Here is a 22,413-nt window from a genome sequence, read left to right on the forward strand (position 1 = left end):
CGGTAGGGATCCGTTCGATGATACAAATTAGTGATCATAAAAGTTATTTCAGCATCAAACATTGCTATTTTATCATAACAAATTTATTCCGTTAGTAAGAAAAATAATATTTTAAATTAATAATATTTAGTTAACAAAAGAATACACGTGGAATATTAAACAATCTATACATAAAATAATTTTAAATTTAACTATTTTTATATAGTGTGTGGAGATTACAAGTTAGCATTTTTTTCATAATTTTTCTTAATCGTTGACAACATACACACAACCTGCAAACGCAGTTGCCCGAAGCTATGACCTCAAGGGAGAACAACACTCATTTCAATAACTAAAGTCACTCAATAATTTTTTTAAACTTTTTTTAGAATTCTGCTTAGTATTAAATAATAAATATATATTGCATACAAAAACAACTTAACATATATTTAAATTGTGGTTTTAGTCGTATTCTCGATTGAGTTACATTTATCACGATTGTAAACATAACAAATATAATTACAATGATTGTGAGTATCACGGTCATATAATAATAATATATGATGATATCGTTACAACAATATAACAAATGCTATTATTATAACATACCACTATTTAAATCCAAGTAACGTAATAAAAACTTGAACATCTATTTGGACTCCATTATAATTGCCACTAGCTTACATCAACACACAATTACTCATCGACACATTTATTCATGCACACTATTTTTCAGCTAGGAATGCTTGATTAGTTGCCACGGCCTCGTCCTGACCCAGCCCGGGAGCCAGCAGATGAACCTGCACCAGAGCCAGATCGAGAGCCAGCATAGGAACCAGCAGATGAAACAGCTCGAGAATCTGCACCACCAGATGAACTGGATGAAGAAGAGGATGAGCTTGATGAAGAGCTTGAACTTGAACCCCCAGAACCTGAACCCGAACCAGCCCCGGCTCCTGATCCTGATCCACCACCCAAGCCAACGCCTATGCCTGCTCCAATCCCAATTCCTATGCCTCCAAGATCAAGTCCAAGGTCTTTTCTCGCCACCCGGCTTTCAGATACAATAACTGACATGCTAACGAGTAGAGCAATCATAAGAGCTGTAAACCTGAAAGAAGACATCTTCAATACTAATCTGAACTCTCACTAGGGTTGATTATGGGACTTGAGAGAGACCAAGTTCAGCCATTTATAGCAGTTGAGCATTAGAAATACTAGAAGGGTGTTAAAGGAAGGATTTGTTTGTGTAAAGAAATACAAGTGGAATCATGATGTGGAATATCAACTTCTTAAAGTGGGTTTACCACATCTGTCTAAACGTTGACGACCCATTACCCATGGTGGACCCAGCGTCCATCACTACTCCGGTCTGTGTTTATTGCTTATATTCACGAGGAGCATAAAAACACGCATTTTCTTCTACAACGAACCAAACAATGAATTATTATTATTTTTTGAAATTTCAGATTCGAACATTACTTATATAAACATATAAACGTTTAATGTCAATGGTTAATTATTTGAATAGATATTATCTTATATTTATCTCGAACTGATAAATAAAAAATTAATTCAATAATCTAACTCATCAAGTATCCTCAATTATAAAATTTTGATTTAAACTAATTGGATTTAATTTTTGAATTTATTAGAATCAATAAATAAATTTTTTCAAAAAATAAATAAAATTAAAAAAGAAACTGTTTTGTTAAAATCCCAACCAAGTATTATGTTAATAAGATGATAAAATATATTCAGGTAGTTTTTTTCATAAAAAAATTATTAACAACATTAATAGAAGTGATTAATTTATAAAATTAATGATTTATTAAATTTAACTAAATATTTATGATCAATAAAAATGATTTAAATTCAATTATCAGAATAAAAATCCTTTTAATAAAAACAACAAATCACTTTAAACTTATTAAAACATAATTATAAATCTATATAATAATTTGTCCTAATCAATCAATAAATTAAAATTATATATTTTTATAAAAAATAAATTTTTATAAATAACAACAATCCATAAATCACTTTAAGCCTATTAAAAGTATTACAAAGATAAACAATCAATATTTTAGGGTAAACTATACATTTAGTATCCTGGGTATCACTTTTGTTTCATTTTGGTCACCTAATTACTTTTTGTTTCAAAATCATATCTAATGTTACGTTCATGTTTTATTTTGATCATCCACAGTAAAAAAATTAATTGTGCTACTTACATGTCACCATAAGATAATGTCATGTCATCATTAAAAATAAAAAAATGTCACGTCAACAGTCTATTAAATTTTTAACGAGTGATCAAAATGAAATCAAACATAAATTAGATATGATTGAAAATATAAAATAGTTGATTTATCAAAACGGAACGAAAGTAATAGTTGGGTGCATTAAACGTGTAGTTTACCGAAGATTTAATTTCCTAAATTTGAGGGGGTAAATAAAATCAGAATTGGACCTATTCTTTTGCATAGAATGTGGGGTGTTGTTATTGGTAAAAGGAGATAAATGGGATGATTTTAGTTTTTAATATTCAAAACCTGCTTTTGTTTCTTTGCTGGTTGATAGGATCAGTCATGGCAGACCAGGTAACCTTCTGTATCCCCTTTCTCTTCCATTCTTTTGCACCAAACTTGAAAACAGAAACAATTTTAAAGTTTCTTCTTTTTAGAAAATATTAACAATTTCCTTCATAAATCTCCAACTTATTCATTATTTTCTAACTTCTCAAGCTCCCAACTAAGCTCTCATCATTGTACACATACAGTTTAATGAATCAGATGTCACTTCGATTATGCAATGATAGTTTTCAGATACCATTTTCTGGGATTTTTAACTCGCAATTTTGCCTTTATTGTATGTGTCTTGGTATCCTATTTCCCGTGTATAATTCTTATACGTAGTTGTTGAGAACAAGTTTTTTTGTCGGCTATAAGCGGTTCATTCCAGTTTCGCATGGAATTATCATCTATTAGTTCTCACATACACTCACAATCTTTTCCTTGTTGTCCCAGATTGAACTGAAAACAGCCCCAGCCGATTTCCGTTTCCCTACAACAAATCAAACAAGGCATTGTTTCAGTCGATTCATCGAGTTTAACAGGTACACACTGCTTGTAAATTTTGCAGGTTCTGCTTACAAGAAAACTATCAATTGTATCTTTCACTTTAAAAACAATGACAGGTGCTTGGCTGCTAAGGGTAAAGGGTCTAACCAATGCGAGAGATTTGCCAAATACTACCGGTCTCTTTGTCCTGGTGAATGGGTGAGTATGCCTAGTTTTCTTAATCATAAGTAAATGAGAGTTTGTCTTCTTGTGGAATGTTATATTCTGATTGATATTGATGATGGTTTTTATCAAATGGCATAATGTTAAAAAATGTACTAACGTTAAACTAAATAGTTATTTTAGCTTCTATTCTTTTTTTTAGTATTTTGTTCTCGACATTTAGTCATTTTAAGACAATTGATTAGATGGTCACTTTAGTTTTTATTCTTTAGAACATTTTAATCTCAACATTTTATTTTATGACAAAAATATCTCTATTTTGGAGCGTTGACGGTTTGTTAACTAATAATTTTCATTAACGGAGGAGTTTTTTTGTCCCCAATATGAAACATTATAGGCTAAAATGATCCAAAAAGTAATAAGAGTTAAAGTGATTACTTCATCGAACATTGGGGCTAAAATATGAAAAATGTTTATACTTGAACATCTTATTAGTTCACGAACAGTTTCATAAAGTTGGAGAATTTAGATGGATGATCATGAATGAAGAGTTACTTGAAATTAGTGTAGATTGAGAAGTGGAATGAGCAGAGAGAGAATGGTACGTTTCAGGTCCTCTTGAGTGTGATTACACAACTGGACAACTTATATTTCATCATCGTCTTTAGCTATAGTTTCAATGGTTATTCTTTAAATCTTCAAATTAATAATCTACAAGTGGAGATTTGCGATAAAACCTGATGTTTTTATGTAAGAACCTGCCTTTTTCTTTCTTTTGCTGTAATATTTTGGAAGTGGTCTTTCATTTACAGTTTGGTGGTGTAGCAATGCTTGAATTTTTTAAATAAAAATATATAATTAATGGGGCAGGATTAGGGGTAGAGTGAAAAAATTTAAATTATAATATCTATATTAAATTGTATAAATTTAATTAAAAATATAAGATCAATTTCTTCTTTAGGTATGTCAAAACAAATTTAAAAGTAGTGTCATTTTTTTATTATATATATAATTTAATTAGAGATTTTTTTTTCTTTTAGAAATTTTGAGGTGTCGTTTGACACTCTCATCTTATATGGGCTCTGTCAATGGGCATGTTGTAATTGTATTTTGTGTAAAACTAAAAGTTTTATATATATTTAAGACCGTTGAATGAATGAAATAAATAGTTAAAATTAAAAATAAGAAATAAAAGGGTATTTACTAGAAAAAAACAAAAAATAATATATATATCTATCTATTTTATTTATCTAACAATCCTAAAATATTGTAAAACTAAAAGATTTACACTAAATCTTAATCCACAAATAATCACGACAAATTAAACCTTAAAAAGATAACTTGTACAAAATGTTGTACAGGTAGGCTGAACAACCTAAAGAAGTTTCGTTTTATGGTTGATTTTTTTTTTCCTTCTCTCCCGTATATTTTCCCTTTAGTTCTTTTATTTTCTAAAGTGAAGAAAATGACTGCATACATATATCCATTAAGAAAATGAAAATATTAATTCTAATTTATTTTTTAAATTTTATTAATTAATTATAGAATAATATCAGTGACATATTAGTTATGAATGAATGTCTTGCTCTCATTTTAGAAATGGAAACAGAATTTCTTTTCCTTTTCAGTATTATAACTCTGAAGTTTGAGTTCTTATTCAGGTGACCAACCCACCAACCTAGGAAATGGACATAGTTTAAGTTGGGTCAGATTTTTGACCCATACAAATTTAGATCTCTCAACCATAATCGTTTCCATCTGAATTTCAGAAGGGTCTGACCTGATTTGATTTTTTAAGTTAAAATCACTATAACATCTAATCTATATTTATCATTTTTATTAAATAAAATAAATATCTAATTGAAAAAATATCTATATAATTATTTTTAAATATATACAATATAATAATAATATGTTAAACCAAAATTTTCACTATAAATTTGAGATCGATCCGACTAAACCTTGTAAGAAAAACTCAACCCTACCAGATTTAAACAAGAAATTTTAAAATAAAAAATCGACCTTTTCAGAGGAGGTCGGAATCTATCAAATCCGGATAAAATGATCATCCCTACACCCACCCAGCTTCGCTTGCCCGGAAACACCATTGCTTGTCAACAATTAACAAGTGATGTAGACATTAAGATAACCATAACAACTAATAATAGAATCGATTAAGCATACAATATCCAGAATGTGAAGAACAGTGAATCCAAAGCTATACAATAAAGCACAATGCAGAAAATAACAATAAAAATAAAATCCAAAATCGGCAACCAAGAACAAACACCGCATCATGGCTTCCACGGCTGCTGCTGCTGCTGATAATAATTCTCTCTCCTATTGTTCCTGAAAGCACAGCACCCAACAGAGTAGACGATGAGGAAGACGAGAAAGACGATGTTGACGGCCGCCACCTTCTTCCACGAACTCCTGAGATTATCTATGAACCAGCCTGCACGACTCGCAGTTGAGCAGAGAGTGTCCAATTATTATCCCACAAATTGCAGTCAGGGTTTGCCGATACGGCACTCCCTCTTGTCCAGTTAGTCGGTCCGACATAGTTGAATTGACAGTCGTTTGATGGCTTACAGCAACCCGACTGCAAATTTCATTAAAAATAAGGATTGAATCCACAATAACAGCCAATCCCAGTCCGTAAATCTCAATATATGCAGAGAAATTTAAAACAAAATCACAGATCTAGGGGAGGAAAGCATACCTGAACGGAGGACAAGTGCTCCTGGTAAAACTCCGTGACAGAAACATTCAGATACTTATCGTGGAAATCAGTACAAACTTTACTATCAGCCAAACAGCTCTTGATCTTATTCCAGTTCTTCCATTGGTAACTCTCTTCTGTAACCAGTTTGAGTAATCACCAAGTCGGTATTCCTTGTAACCTTTCCGGACAAAGTTTCTCCGGCCCCTTTATTCGTCACCGCAAAAGCAAAGATCGTGAAGACGATGCCGAGCACAATGAGGAGGAACATGACGACTAGGTAAAGCCAGAGAAGCCAAGTGACGCGACAGCACGCGCCGATTAGTCCCGCGAGTGAGACCAACATGAGGAAGACTCCGATTACGATAACGGGTTTTTCTAAAAACCGTTCGCATTCCGTCACGCCTTCTCGACTGAGCCAGATGCCGGCACTGAGGATGGGGATGGAGAGGAGGAACGTTAGGAAGTTGAGGATTCCAACAAGGTTGTTGCTAAGGCGGAATGCCATCGTTTCAAGCTATGGGTCGGCTTTTTTATTTGGTTTTTCTTTTTCCTTTTTCTGTTTGGACGATGAGAAAATGACGGAAACCGATGGGAATTTATAATATTGCAATGAATTTGCAGAAGCTGCAAAGGAACTGCTCTCCACTAATGAATATGTGGTTTCTTGGAGATTACTATAACGCGCTCTACACGTTTTTCAACCGGCGCGTCCAATTGATAGTGATATTTAAAGCTAGATACGAATTTTTGGATTTTTAATAGTTAACTTTTACTTGAAAGGAAAAAACTGATATTTCTTTTTTATATATTGAGAAAATAACTTCGAAAAAGTAATATGCTTTTAAAGTAGGGTAAAGTACACAAGTGTTACTTTAATTATAAAGTGTTATTTTATTAAATTTTTTACTGTTAAAATTTATAAAATGATCATTTAATTATTTATATGTTTATAATTCGTTATTTTTTATTAAAAATTTGATGGTTTTTTGATCGTGATATATGATAAAATCATATTTTTAATGATGTTTATTGGTACCGTTGTTACTTTCAAGCATTGGTTCGACGACATAATGTTTCAAGAACTGGCTCGATAATGTAATGAAAACAGAGACTCGGTCCAAAATATACAATTCAAACAATTTTGGAATCATATTTTTATTATATCCTAATGAGCATGTTAACAACTAACTCAAACAGTCTCTGATTTTTAATAGAAAATAATGAATTTAAAACATATGAATACACGATTGACTATTTTATAATTTTTAATAGTCGAGAGACCCAACAAAGTAATATCTTATAATTGAATGATCATTTTATAAATTTTAATAGTCGAAGTACTCGATAAAACAATATCCTTTAGTTAGAGGATGATTTGTGTTCTTTTCCCTTTAAAGCAATTTATATATGCAAGGTTTTAAATTTTATATTACTTTGTATTTTTGGTTATTTTAAGTTTTACGTAATGTAATGTAAAATTATAATATAAACACAATTTAGGAATATATGATAGGTCATACCTCTAATTTCTCAAGTAATGTTAATGTTACATTTAGATTTTTGTTTTCGAAGTTTATTGTTTTATCAACGAATTCTTTTAAATGAAACTTGTTTATGGACCGGGTGAGCCATTGACTTGATTCATTAAGTTCATATCAATCTAAATATAATTTAAATATAGTTTTATTTATCAAAATTTATTTTTTTAATATATATATATATATATATATAATTTTCTTTATGAGTAATATAGTACATGTCACATTTCTGAATGAGTGATGTAACACATATTATGTTATTTTTATGAGTGATATAATACATGTCACATTAATAGTTAAGTAATGTGAAAACATCATATTAATAAAATGTATGAATTATTAATTAATAAAAGATTTTATTTTAACATAAAATATTTTAGTCAAATATTAAAATATTTTGAATTAAAATACTCTAAAATAAAGTAAAAAATTAATGATATTTGATGAATGGAAAAAATATTTGTTTAATAGGAATGAGTGGTCAGATTTGTCACCGTGAAATGATACAGATCTCAAGGAGGATCGCACATCTCAAAAGAGCATGGGTTTAAAAGTTTGGAAATGGAAATTTTAATATTGCGTTGCTGTTCCCGTTAAAGCTAAATCATAACGTTAGAATCTTAACAGTCGTTAAAGAATGTTTAAAAATGTAAATATTAATATCAAAAAAATTAAGATTATTTTTAAATAATTATTATATTTTATTATTTGGATTGATAAAAAATTCAGGTACCAATAATGAATTAAAATAGTATTACCCAGCCAAATTCACGCGTCACTACGCCGCCTCTTGTGTTTGATGATTCCTCCTCTTTTAACACGTGTTCTCTAAAATACACTTCTCAATCACATTCTTTATTTAGTAATCCATCTACTTTTAATGATTTAATTTGGTTACTATTTTTTTTAAATCACACTTAATATTATGTTTTTGTTATATTTTGATTATCTGTCATTAAAAATTTAACGATGTTGACATGTCATTATAAGATAGTAACATATTATCATTGAAAAATAAAAATTACAACATGAATATATTTGTTTATTTTTTAATGATGAGTGATTAAAGTAAAAATAAAACGTAACGTTAAATATAATTTAAAAAAATAGATGATGATGAAAATAAAAAAACAATAATAGTTGAGTGAATAAATACTTATTTTACCCTTATTTTTATTAGTTCTTATCCTTATTCCACCATTCTGTTATTATTTTATGTGGTCCAATAAAAATTTACCACATGTAGTACATGTTGAAAGTTTTAAAGAAATAAAAAAAAATAAAAAATTTATAAAAATATAAAAAATTCAAATTTGATTTATTTATTTATTTCTGAAATTATAATTAAGCCTAATATTATAAAAACCGTACCGGTAGCTGAACCGACTGAACATTTGGTTAATTTATAAAGGGTAAGCTAAGTGCAGCCCAACTTTTGAATATTGGGTTAAAATTTATAACAGTTTTAGAGCAACCCAAACACTTTTAAAGTCTTCAAAGGCCCAGTCTATTAATACACTGAATATATAATTATTTTTAGGCTTAACAAACTAAATAATTTCAGTGATTAAAGGATTTATTGTTATACTTTAAAGTTCTGAGTTAGAACATCACATATATAGATTAGGAAGTTTATTTTCAAATAATTAATATAATCTTTGAATATTATTACCCTAGATTTATATACTATATAAAAAAATGACCAAGATCCATCCTGACTAATACAAAGCCTGATACCCATAACAAACTTGGTTTATTAATCAAGCCCTCAATAAAAAAAACTCTAAACTTAATGGGGCCTTCAATCTTATTGTCAGCGTGAATCATGCCATTAAGATGTCTTATTTGCGTCGCCAGGCTGTATCTTTTGGGTCTTGGCGGTCGTCGAACACCTAACTATCGTCGGAGACCGAACGGCTTTTCATCTAATATATGTTGTTTTTGGAGAAGATAAAAGGTATATATAGGTTTAGATAAGAAAAAAAGGTTCGATTGGTGTAGAGTTTGCGGTTCTCTGCCGTTACTGGATGACGATCGCCATCGATGTACATGGTAAACGCGACGAATTACCCTGGTTTATGAGCGTTTGAGAGAAGAAAAAGAGAGATTCTTTTGTATTTAGGACTAAAAGAGAAAATTGAAGGTTTAAAAAAGTTGGCTTTGTTGAGTCGGGTCAAGCCCTGTCAGTGACCCACGCCTTTGCCCGAATCCATCCACACGTTTTACTTTTTTGGGTTTATTGTTGTTGTACTCCTCTCGCTTTTTTCATATATTAATTTAGTCCTTTTATATAATTTAAGTATTCATATTTTAGTTTATTTCAGTTTTACCCTTAACTTTTTGTCTTATTTAATTCCAGGTTTATGTTTTATTATATTTCAGTTTCACACAAAAATCTAAAAACATTTTGCACAAAAATCTCATCTTGCATGAAGACCCAACCACCATTTTTTCAAGAGAAAAGAACCTCAGTGACCGAAAATGCATTATAATATACGATGTTAACCAACTTTTTTTGAATTTGCCAAAAAAACCAACAAATTCGCAACGCAAACTCTAATTTCGCAACCCAGTTTCCAATATCGCAACGCGAATCTGTAAATCGCAACGCGAATTTGTAAATCGCAACACAGAAGTCAAATTCGCAACGCGATAGTCAAATCCGCAACACAAAAGTCAAATTCGCAACACAAAAGTCAAATCCACAACACAAAAGTCAAATTCGCAACGCGATAGTCAAATTCGCAACACTGAATTTCAAATTCGCAACACAAAAGTCAAATTCGCAACGCGATAGTCAAATTCGCAACACTGAATTTCAAATTCGCAACGCGGTAGTCAAATTCGCAAAGCGAAAGTCAAATTCGCAACGCGAAACACAATATTAATTTCGCAACACAAATGTAAACAGTATTATCGACGAAATCCGTCCCCATCTCCGGCGAAATCCGTCTATCTCCATCTCTCAGAGCAACTCTCACAACCATTCACGGTCAGAAATAGAAAATCAACCCGAGGGTTAGTTTTTTAATCTTATTTTTATTTGAAATTTTTGTATATTATTAGATTTTTTTATTGATGATAAATTTACTGGTAATTTCAAATATATAAAGATGAATCATTTCACTGAGATTGCTTAGTAAATTCTTTGTTGCTGCCAATACTGCTAAACTGTTTAGTCTTAACCCTGTGAAGTTAGTATTTGTCTTTATTTTATCTTTTTGTTGAAGAAATGCAATTCATTCAAGTTTCAATTTGCAGAAGAATATTTGAAACTTAAATTCGTAACAGGAAAATGAAAATCGCAACGCGATTTAGTTTCGCGTTGCGATTTCATTTTCGCGTTGCGATTTTGGTGTTACGATTTCATTTTCGTGTTGCGAATTTAAGTTTCAAAAACTCTTCTGCAAATTGAAACTTGAATGAATTGTATTTCTTCAACAAAAAGACAAACAAAGACAAATACTAACTCACAGTGTTGTAATTTAAGTTTCAAGAATAAACTACTACTCTTTATGTTTCCTTGAACCTGCACTAACCTATTGTTCTTTTAAATGTTTATATAAGTTACTCTGGAATTATTTGATGCATTTGTGAACTATGATGGAATAATGACAGCATGTGAATACCGTGCTAGTTGAAACATATTTGGCTTTGTTTTCACTGTTTAAATCATGTCTGTTTATAGTGTATAATTTTAGTTTTTGGTATATCTAACTGGTATGTTTATGTTTTTGTAGAATTTTTTTTCGGCTGCATTGACCTTAAGGAATAAATTAAGCATAGCCACTAAAATTGCGTCGACGCTTACACCTCTACAAAGAAAATTGTTTGAGGATACTTGCTTCGGCCATGGCTGAAAATAAACATACGGGTGGAGATGCTATGTTGACACATTTGTTTCTTCAGACCATGACTAACGATCTACCGAGAGGATACAACATGTGATGAAGAGATATGTTTCATTTCCTCCGGCACCGACATATACTTGTTTTGGGGGGAGAGTTTTGCTTAATCACTGGTCTACGCTTCGGACACGATGAAGTAACCCGGTACACTAGTCATATCTCCCGCCCATCATGGTTATCTCGGGTTTTTTCTGAGCTGGCAAAGTCGAAGCCGAGTTTACACGTCGATGACTGAAGAGATTATTGTTAAAGATGGTTTTACTTGGATGGATGACCTTGATGTTGTCCGAGTATGCCATTTATTACTTTTGCATGCCGACTTTTTAGGCAAAGAGGTAGACAACCTATCTCTAAGGACCTAATATTATTGGTAGAGGACCTAAATGCTGGAACCTGTTTCCGTGGGGTTCATATCATGGAAAGCTACCTGGAAGAAGTGTCGTCTGCCTTTGAGGACCAAAAAGTTTGCGGGCGATGGTTCTAAATACACTTTGACAGGCTTTACTTGGGCCTTTAAGGTAAGAATTCTATAAATGTTTCTAAAATTATAATTAATATTAACAATTACTAATGTTTGTATATTATATTGTTGTAGATTTGGATATTGAGGCTTTCCCCAACATGCAGACATATGCGATAAAAGATCAAATGATATTCCTAGGCTATTACCTGGAAGAGGATTCACATGTTGGATTGGGAAGAGTTACTCCCATATACGACATGAATGATATAAGTTAACACACAAATAATACCATATAAACAAGTTATTACTAATACAAGTTTAACTTTGTTTGAGCTTTTATATTGTTAGAAGGCCAATTATCCATTACATAGGCTGACACCCACGAGGCTGAGCTTGCCACTGATTGGTGGCAAGCTAGTAAGTGGTTTTTGATGGGAGGATGATGAGCACCCTCGCTTCGAGAGCCATCACCTGATCGGGCCGATTCTACAGCTCGACACCCGGAGCCATCATCTGATCAAGCCTCTTCTCCACTCCACCATCACCTATTCCACATCATCGAGCCTCTTCTCCACCATCACATCATGATAGGCGACCACAAAGAGGCACAACATTTATCTCCCTGTTCTCCACCTCCACGATGAGTTACTGGAGTTAGTGATGAGGTCGGTGCTTTGTGTCATGAGATCGATACTTTACGTGAAGATAATGGTGCATGTGAGGTTCGGCTTTACGTGGTGAGGAGGATTTTTACGCGATGACAATGGTGTTACGTGGTGAGGTATCTACTTTACGTGATGAGGTTGCCGCTCTACGCGAGTTTTTATCGTTACAGAATGAGGTTCATACTCTACACATGAGGTAAATTTGTTTAATACTATACTAAAAATGCAAATAACCTTTTTTCGGCATTATTTATTTATTGATTATGTATTAATTTATTTTAACGGCCCGATAAGGTAGATGCTTTACGTCAGGTTTTTCTTGCACGACAGGGTTCACGTATCAGACGTCGTGCACGTGCTATTACGTCTCGTTCACCACTAGTGCCAAGACTCTAAGAAGAAGACTGATGCACTTATCATCATTCAAGACGCCTCCTATCATTCAAGAGGCCCTCTCATCATCAAAGAGGCCCCTCCCACTGTTCAAGAGGCCTCTGTCATCGTTCAAGAGCCCGATTCACATGGCGTCATATGTCGACATATTGATAAACCCCTCCCGTGCCCTATATGATGGATGCGAGTTGGCTTTAGTATATTTTACCGGCCAGTACCATTCCTCAGCATGAGAGGGAAACACTACCGGACACAATTACGGATAATACCCTTTGGCTAAGACCAGTTGATTTTCTATATGAGCGGAGCAAGGGGTGTTATTCTGACCTATGTCAACTCGACAATGTTTGCACTTGTTTCTTGATCGGTCTTGGTGGGGTATTTATTAGGGGTTGAAGATAATGGCTATCTCGAAGGGGTGGTAAGTCTTATATTCTTCTTATTGCATTTGATTAATTTTTTAAATTATTAATAAATTCACTAATATATGTATTTTTTTTAAAACAGTATATTGATGCGTGGGTGTCACGTCTTCTAATAATAAGGAAATTGAGGAAAATAAGAAATACTCGATGGACTATTGTCGACGTCTTTTCACGTAGCTCACTTGAAGGATCCGAGAGATGCTTCATATACGTTGGGTAATGGAAAAACTAAACTTTATCCTGCGTGGTGGGGGTCGATAAGGTTAGTATTTATTTTTGAATTTTTAAAGGTTGCATAAATTTTTTTGATGTGCGTAATTATTTATGATTACAGGTGTTTATCCCTGTTTTGAAATTCATCATTGGCTTCTTGTCGAGCTTCAGCTCCCATCCCTGAAGACAATGGTATATGACAGCATGTTGAATTAATACCATTGTCTGATTTGAGAGATATTTTGTAAGGGATGGAGCGCTCATTTGGCGAAATACTTGAACGCGATTGATTATTGGACTAATTCTGGAAACAAGAAGCCAAAAAAGTTCAAAGTTACAATGATCAGAGATACCGCGCCATAACAAATGGAGGGAGCCAGAGGGATTTTGGTCCTCTTATTGCATGTGCTTGGAGCTTTGACGACATGAAGTAAACACCCTCTACCTCCCACAGATAGAGATAGAACTACAGTAGGCTTATGGTTCGGCATTTTATGGCTCGAACGATATATGCGAGACGTTGCCTACCTGCATCTGCGTGCTAAGTTTGCATAAACAATTGATAAGTTTGAGCAAGTGTTGTTAACATATATACTCTTTGTTGGTTTGAAAATGTTTGGTTAAGTACCTAGAATTCAATAATTTGTGTTTGTTGGTTTTAGATGTGTAGAAAGTGTTGTTTGATCAAATGTTTGGTTTCTGCAGGTTATTCCTGACGTGAGCTGCGTGAAATTGATGTATTTGTGCATAAACAACAGTCTGGGGTACATTTTTTTGCTTGTTTAATTGAATTTTGCATTGAAAGTTGATTTTTTAATTGATGAGGAAATAAGAATTATTTTTTGCTTGTTAATTGATTTTAAAGTTGATTTGTTTAATTTGATGTGTAAATAAGAATTATTTTTTTGCTTGTTTAATTGATTTGTAAAAGTTGATTTGTTGTTTTAAATTCAATCTGCATTATGTTGAAGGCAAAAAGACCTGTTGAAGGTACAAATTCGCAACGAAAGTAAATTCGCGTTGCGATTTTCGGTTTGGATTTCGCGTTGCGAATTTGACTTTGCGTTGATCGCAACATACAATATCAAGTTATATACAACATCAAACACATTTCAAGCTATAAATACAAGCTAAGGACGCTTGAAAAGCAAGAGACAACTATCCAAGCAATCAAACACAAGAGAAAGTCCAACATGATAACAACTGAACAAATCATAGCAATGTTCAAACTCAAGTTACTAATAAATGTCTAACTGAAAATGTATGCATTCACACATAAAATACACATAATACAACATTTGCATTTAAAATTACCTAAGTTAATAAGTCCCAAAAGGTGAAGCCGGTTGTGATTGAGATTTTGATTTTGATTGCGATTTTGATTTCTTTTGCTTGGCACCATATGAGATTTGGATTTGATTAGGATCCATTTTTTGGTAGAGGAAAAGATAATTGATGGCACTGGTGATCCAGGTCAACCTTGTACCACTTTCCTTGCACCGACTACATGTCGATATCATCTTCTCTTCACCCTTAGACGGTATATGATCGTGATTTTTTGGTCGGCCAGGTAGCCTACTATCCATGACTGGTGGCAAAACTATTTGTAAGTTATTTGGTATGTCCCACTCAGAAGGATGTGGACATGGGTAGACAATCTCGGCATAAGTCTGTCGATATACTTCTGTAGTGTAGCAATCCATAGCGTATGCGCTTGAATCATCTTGGTTTAGATGAAGAGCAACTTTATAACATGGCCACACGGATAACCAGATGTTTGCCATTTCTTACAATTACACGTCTTTGTATTTAGATCGACAAGCCCATTTAAGTTATTATCCAATACTTCAAACAAAGTGTTTGAACATGGTTCAACTCTCAATGACGTTGACTTCACAACACGTTTCATTATCTTTTTTTAGTCCATGGTGTAACACGACGTTCCAATGTTCCTGTAAATTTAAATAAATAATACTTAGTAAAATATATGATAAGTTACGAATTTAAAGAAATAATACATGCATGGTTTCTTTTCTAGTAGTACCACTGTTGAATAGAGGCTCGAAAAAACTCCATTAACATAGTAATAGGTAATTTTCGGGAATGACGACTTAGAGCGTTGATTGATTCTGCACTATTAGACGTAATGAAACCATATATTACTCCAAGTTGATGTACTCTTGACCATCTTTCAAACCCGACATCTTCTAGTGTTTGAGCACATTGAGGCAAAACACGTCTTAAATAATTTATATACTTATTAAAATCCACTTCCCGATAAGCTTTTACAGCCTTCCAGTATGTCCATTTGTGATTTTTTATACCAGCAGACCTTGATTTTAGATTTCTGTACAAATGAACACCACAAAGTCCATGAAAAACATCTGGGAAACACCTTCTAATAGCGTTGTCAATTGAGTTTGCCCTATCGGATATGATTGTCATATTGCTAATAGGACCTATGCAATCCCTAAGATGCCCCATAAACCATGTCTTATGAATCAGAGGTTTCAGATTTGCCAACCCCGTAAGCTATTGGCAGTATCCCATTGTTAGCATCCATGGCTACTACTAATAAGTTTACTCCAAGGTATCGACCTTTCAAATGTGCTCCGTCAACTATAATAACTGGGTGCATGCAAGTAATAAACGAACGAATCTACAAAATCATATACACAAGAAATATAATCATTTAAATGTGAAATGCATGCAACTAACAAAAATGAGTCAACAAAATTATAATTATTTACGAACCGCAGCACCAATGGAGATAAACATCAACTCAAAGCGTCTATCTCTATCTGTTTTGATATGAGTTACCGACCCAGGATTTTTCAGCTTTAAATTGTCACAATAAGCCGGCAGTTGGGCAAACGATGCTTCTAGAGACCCCCTCAACAATTCCAAGGCATAACATTTGGCTCTCCAAGCTTGAGAATATGAGATACTAATCTTGAACCGAGCATTCATGTCAGTCATAATTTCATGTCCCCGATATACCCTTCCATTCAAAAACATTAACTCAGCCAGAAAACCACCCAACACCTTTTTGTTTGCCTGTCTATGGTGAGGAAAAACTTGGGTTCTTGAACATGTATGTTTATCAATAAAAGTCCTAACTTGAACATTTCACAATCTTTTATCCTCTTTGCAATCATACGCCACGTACAATTTTTGTCAATCATACACTTTGTTTTGAAACGATATTTGCTTGATTCATTAACTTTTATTTGATATCCATCTTCCACACATTTTGTATACAAAGTTATCTTCAAGTCTTCCTTTGTATCAAAACAATCATCTTTCTTGATATGAATAACTTTTGTGTAACAATCAACTGTTATCTTTACCAACTCTTTTTCCGGTATCTGAAGTAATTCTGGCATATTCCAGTTATACTCCCGTGGCATTTTCTTCTTTTTCTTTTCTTCGGGGACTTCTTCTTCTTCATGGTTATATGAATTACAAAATGGATGTTCAACATGTTCATTCATAGTCGTAACTTCCTCCTCATTATCATCAACAACATCTTCCTCGGCAATGGCTGTTTCATCATCAAAATTCGGGTATTGACCAATATCAAAATCATTACATGCAGGGTCTGTTTCTTCTTCCATCACATCATCAAAATCTGAGTATTGACCAGGATCAAAGTCCGGGTATTAACCAAGATCAAATTTTGAATACTGACTAGTACTCATAATTTTTTCTGTTGGCTCATAATCGTCTAACTGGTCAATACGAAAACCAGAATTTGGTACTAAAAGTTGATTGGGATTTGAATTAGGAAAATGTTGTGGGTTTTGAGATTGTGTTTGATATTGTGTTTGGTATTGGAAATGTGGTGAAACAAAATTTTCTTGATGATGAAATTGTGGTGGAACCCTTAAATTTTGAGGTTGATAACAACGTTGTACAATGTGAGCACCATAAACTGGGGTTGAAGAACTTAGTTGATTACTACCCGCTACTGACCCAACTTCACTACTTCTAGGTTCAACAACATACAATGTAATATCATCTTCTTGCGAAACACTAATGTAAGCAATGAATCGTTCAACATCTTCATTGTCGGTTAACAAATAAACTTTACCTTTTCTCTAATAAGATAACCTAAATCCACTTAGAGGCTCTAAATTCAATTTCTTTGCAACACATAACATTAGAGTTTCATAAGTTAACTTTTTTAATGACAATTTTAGTTGAAGATTCATGGGTAAAGGCATATATTGTAAAACACCATGAACATTCTCCCATGACCCTCCAAAACACAAATCTATCCAAACATGATCAACATTAGATGATTTCATTCTACAAATTGTAAATTAATTTACTAAACAAACGAGCTATAAACTAGATATCATCACTAACTTAGAGAAAAGCATACCTTTATTAAGTTGATAGTTGATAATTTGGGAGATAAATCATTGAAAAATTATATAGAAATAAAATTATGTAAAAAAAAGAATGCCGTTGGATATAGAAACGAATTTCGCCGGAGAGAGTGATAGATGAAGATGGAATGAGTTGCGATTTAGGGATTTAGATTATGAGTTGCTGCTGTTGCGTTGTTATATACCCAAAATATTTGTGTTGCGAAACTAAAACCTGTTGCGAATTCGAAAATCTAGTTGCGAATTTGAAATTCAGTTGCGAATTTGACTTTTGTGTTGCGAATTTGACTATCGCGTTGCGAATTTGACTTCTGTGTTGCGATTTACAGATTCGCATTGCGATTTACAGATTCACGTTACGATTTACAGATTCGCATTGCGATTTACAGATTCGCGTTGCGAATTTGACTTATGTGTTGCGATTTACAAATTTGCGTTGTGAAATTGGAAACTAGGTTGCGAAATTTGAGTTCGCGTTGCGAATTTGTTGGTCATTTTGGCAAATCCAAAAAAAGTTGGTTAAAATCGTATATTATAAGTCATTTTCGATCACTGAGGTTATTTTCTCTTTTTTCAATAAGGCAAATTGTTCCTTGTATTTCTTATCTAGCTGGGGAATACCGCTCCTCATCATTTGACCAGGTTTGCTCCACCACAAAGGAAAACCAAAACCTCCTGGTAACTTCTGAGTCACCTCAATGAATTTTGAGCGCTTCAAACACAGTTTTTGCTTGATAGTCCAATTTATAATGGGTTAACTAATAGCGAGTCCCTTCGCATGTCTCCTTGTAAAATTTAAAAGACCCACATGGTATGGCAAATTTAAATCTACTCTCAACCAGTCATATTTATTAAGTATGTCAACCTACGAGTAGTTATCATGACCCTACGCCTGACACTAGTACTAAAAGAATGAATTGCCTAGCGTGTCACAACCCCAAATATTACATTCAACAATAATGATATGGAGTGACAAAGAATCAGAGGCTAATGACTATGGTGATAAGAGTCAAATAGACAACTACGTTATATATGCGACATCAGTTGCATCTCGTGTTGACAATTCATCTAACTATGGTAGTAAAGATGTAACAAACAATGATTGTGATGGGTTTTCTTTGACAACATATAATTCATCTAACTATGGTGGTAAGGATGTAACAAACAATGATTGTGATGGGTTTTCTTTGACAACATAAAAGTAATATATCAAGAGATGGTGAAAAAAATGGGATTTGTTAATTGAATTGAATCATGCCTTGAAAGATGAAAAAATATAATTGTGAATTATTTGCAGCTTCAAAGGAGAAAGATGACAAGCTTAGGTTATTGATAATGAGACGGGTAATAAGAAGCTTACATGCTATTATTGTGGGAAAATTTGACATATAAGGTTATACGTTGATGGATAACAGAAGGAGAAAACAGAACTGTAACATCCTCAATACCGGGTTAGTGACTAAATTGTAAAGTCTCAGAATTTGGTGGTTAGAATAAAATGAATGAATAGTATAAAGATTTACTTGTAAATTATTGTGTAGGATGGAATTGAAAGGAATAAGGAATGGAAGGACAATAGAGTAATTGCAAGGAAAAATAATTAAAGAAATGACAAGTATATATATATATATATAAGGATACACGTGGGTGGAAGGGGAGAAAACACCCAAGGCTTCCAGAGTTTTCTTCTTCTTCTTTCTTCCTTGTGCGTGTGAACCAAAGCAAAGGTAAGATTTCTGATTATTGAGTTTCTTGTTAAATTTAAGATTGGTTTTTGATTATTAGATGATAACTAAGCTTAAGGAAAGCTTAAGTTATCTTAACATCAAAGGATGATGAAGTTAAGAGAGATTTAAGATTTGAAGTTCTTAAATGAAATCTTGGAATAGAGTTCATAACTAGAATTGAAAGTTAAATTTGACTTGTCATCAATCTAGTTAAGATATTCGAAGTGTTAAAAGTGGAATTCAAATATGTTGAATTATTGATGTAATTCTTGAATTACATATGAATGATAGGATTTAGAGGTTTAAGATGAAATAAATGAGTATAAATTGGTTTAAGGATGTGTACTAGAGTTAAGAATGAAAAAGGGGATTAAACATGAAGGATTTAATCCAAAATGAATGAATTTTCGGGTTCTAAAAGAGGATTCTGGGCAGAGTGCATCGATGCATATTCATAGTGCATCGATTCATCAAGGTTAAAACCCAGAAATTGTTTGAAGGTGTATCGATGCACAGGTAGTGCATCGATGCACTCTTTTAAAATAAAAAGATCGAATGCAATTAGTGCATCGATGCATAAGACATGCATCGATGAATTCCATTAATAATAAAACATCGAATGCATTTTATACATCGATGCACAAGTAATGCATCGATGCATACCTTCATTAAAAGAGGAAATTGGCATTTATCTTAATCTAAAGAGTGAACCATTAGAGTATATTAGCTATAATACTGATATAGATTTATGTGTGATTATGTAGATACTAAAAGTAAGCTTATTCCGGAACGATCAAAGGATTAGAATCGAATCAAAGCAAAGCTAAGGTGAGTGCATACTATATGTATAGTATAATGGAATAAGACTTGTGATAAGTCTAATCCCTATATTGATTTTCATAGTACAATAGTTGTGAACATGCATAATGATAATTATTGTAATACATGCATAAGGCATATATATGTTCATGTGATTGGGTAAATGATGTATATATATGAATATATTCAAATACACATGTGATATGATATGTGATATGAGAACATGACATGAAGTAAGTAACATGAGCTACATGATCACAAGAGAAATGACATGAGTACATGAACATATGAAATATAAGAATAATGCCATAGTATAAGATATGAGAGTTATAGGTGTAATTGGCATGCCAAGAGTAGAGGGTATAATAGTCATTCGGGACGTAGTCCTTCGGGATGTAGTGGCCCTACGGGACATATATAATAGTCATTCGGGACAAATACTGAACTAAGGTTCGGTGTCCCATGAGGGAATTGATACGAGCTGTGGTGACAACATTAGTGCACAACCTCAATGTACTCACATACCTCTATTCTCAATAATATATATGGGCAATTAAAATACAAAGTAAAGTGAAAGTGGTACAAGAAGGTAAGTTTCATACATGCATGATATGATTATATATGTTATTGTGTAATAGATACATGCATGTTGAAATGTCATGAAGGAAATAGTAAGAATGCATATTCATGAAGATATTGTTGCATATTCATATATTGTCTCACTAAGTCTATGACTTAGCGTGTAAGTGATTTACACGTAGGTACCAAGAAATAAGAAGATTTAGAATAGAAGTGGCACGGACAACAATATATTACTAAGAAATCAGATCATAAGTAATTGACAAAGTAGGTATTTTGTTGTGTATAGAGTGTTGGTATATAATAAGTAGTTAATTACGAATGCTCTGATCGATTTTGTATTAAGTGGTCTCTTTTATGTAAATTAAAGTATTTTATTTTAATGAAAGTTTTAAATTTCTCTATTTTTTTAAGAATCCAAGTTTGAAAAGTTAATGTGACATCTCGGACTTGTATTCGGGTTGAATATGAGTTAGGGGTGTTACATTTAATGGTATCAGAGCTACGGTTTAGTCGATTATCGGCACAAACCGGAGTCTAGAGTGTCTGATAATGTATACATACCAACAAAATAGTGGAAACTTCTGATCTGATGGAATAGTAAGTATGATGTTTTGCTAATAGAATTATATGGTTGTATTTTTATAGATGTTCGGACGAGGTAGTTTTAGGAATGAAGCGGGAGATGATAGACCCGTTTGAAAGCAGTAATTCACCTGCCCTGGCCAGGCAGAGTGAAGAACAGACATCTTCTGGAATGCCTGGAAATGATCAAGATATATTCTTTAGAACGTTAGACGCGGTATTAACACGTTTCCAACCTCCTGTTACCTCAACTCCAAAAATCAATATTGCGAAAGAGTTGAAGGGATTAGGAGCTCCAGCGTTTAGAGGGGAAGCCGATGAAGGTCCTGTTACTGTGGACCTTTGGCTTAATGACGTGAAGGTCATGCTTACGGGACTTCATTGTTCCGATGCTGAGAAGCTGGATGGAGTAATTTCCTTGTTGAGAGGACAAGCAAGGATCTGGTGGATCAATGTTACATTGAGGATGTCTAACGCCTAAGTAACTTGGTCATTGTTTTTAGAAGAATTGAAGCATAAGTACATCGGAGATCAATTTGTTCGTCAAATAAAGTAAGAGTTCATGAATCTGAAGCAATGGAATCACACTCTATATGAGTACGAGTGTGAATTCAATAAGTTAAGTTGCTTTACTGCCGAGCTAGTTCCTACGGAGAAGGATACTTGTGAGTGGTTTGTAGAGGAGTTACGCCCTCGGTTGAAAAAAAAATGATAATTGTCTTGAATTTATACTCGTTTCAAGAGGTAGTCAACCG

General features: G+C 33.1%; 2 protein-coding genes and 1 pseudogene across 2 annotated transcripts; 1 reads left to right on the forward strand and 2 right to left on the reverse strand.

Annotated features, from left to right (window-relative positions):
- Positions 1-714: 714 nt before the first annotated feature.
- Positions 715-17,486, reverse strand: LOC120150334 (counting factor 45-1-like). The gene is made up of 3 exons (XM_039163027.1): positions 17,483-17,486; positions 3,096-3,104; positions 715-1,112 (listed from the first exon to the last, which is right to left on the reverse strand). The coding sequence occupies exon 3, from the start codon at positions 1,102-1,104 to the stop codon at positions 730-732; it is 375 nt and encodes a 124-aa protein (XP_039018958.1). The 5' UTR covers positions 1,105-1,112; positions 3,096-3,104; positions 17,483-17,486; the 3' UTR covers positions 715-729.
- Positions 2,571-3,965, forward strand: LOC120150532 (cytochrome c oxidase subunit 6b-2-like). The gene is made up of 4 exons (XM_039163209.1): positions 2,571-2,582; positions 2,970-3,097; positions 3,179-3,260; positions 3,795-3,965. Exons 1-4 carry the CDS (start codon positions 2,571-2,573, stop codon positions 3,963-3,965), a joined length of 393 nt encoding a protein of 130 aa, XP_039019140.1.
- Positions 5,371-6,550, reverse strand: LOC120150333 (annotated as a pseudogene).
- Positions 17,487-22,413: the final 4,927 nt, after the last annotated feature.

This window comes from Hibiscus syriacus, unplaced genomic scaffold (genome assembly GCF_006381635.1).
Source record: "Hibiscus syriacus cultivar Baekdansim isolate YM2019G1 unplaced genomic scaffold, ASM638163v2 tig00111022_pilon, whole genome shotgun sequence".
Classification (NCBI taxonomy): domain Eukaryota; kingdom Viridiplantae; phylum Streptophyta; class Magnoliopsida; order Malvales; family Malvaceae; genus Hibiscus; species Hibiscus syriacus.

Coding starts and splice junctions, on each gene's coding strand:
- LOC120150334 (XM_039163027.1), bottom strand. CDS start 1,104: ATGTCTTCTTTCAGGTTTACAGCTCTTATGATTGCTCTACTCGTTAGC.
- LOC120150532 (XM_039163209.1), top strand. Junction 3,098..3,178: donor CGATTCATCGAGTTTAACAG/GTACACACTGCT, acceptor AAACAATGACAG/GTGCTTGGCTGCTAAGGGTA. Junction 3,261..3,794: donor CTCTTTGTCCTGGTGAATGG/GTGAGTATGCCT, acceptor AAATTAGTGTAG/ATTGAGAAGTGGAATGAGCA.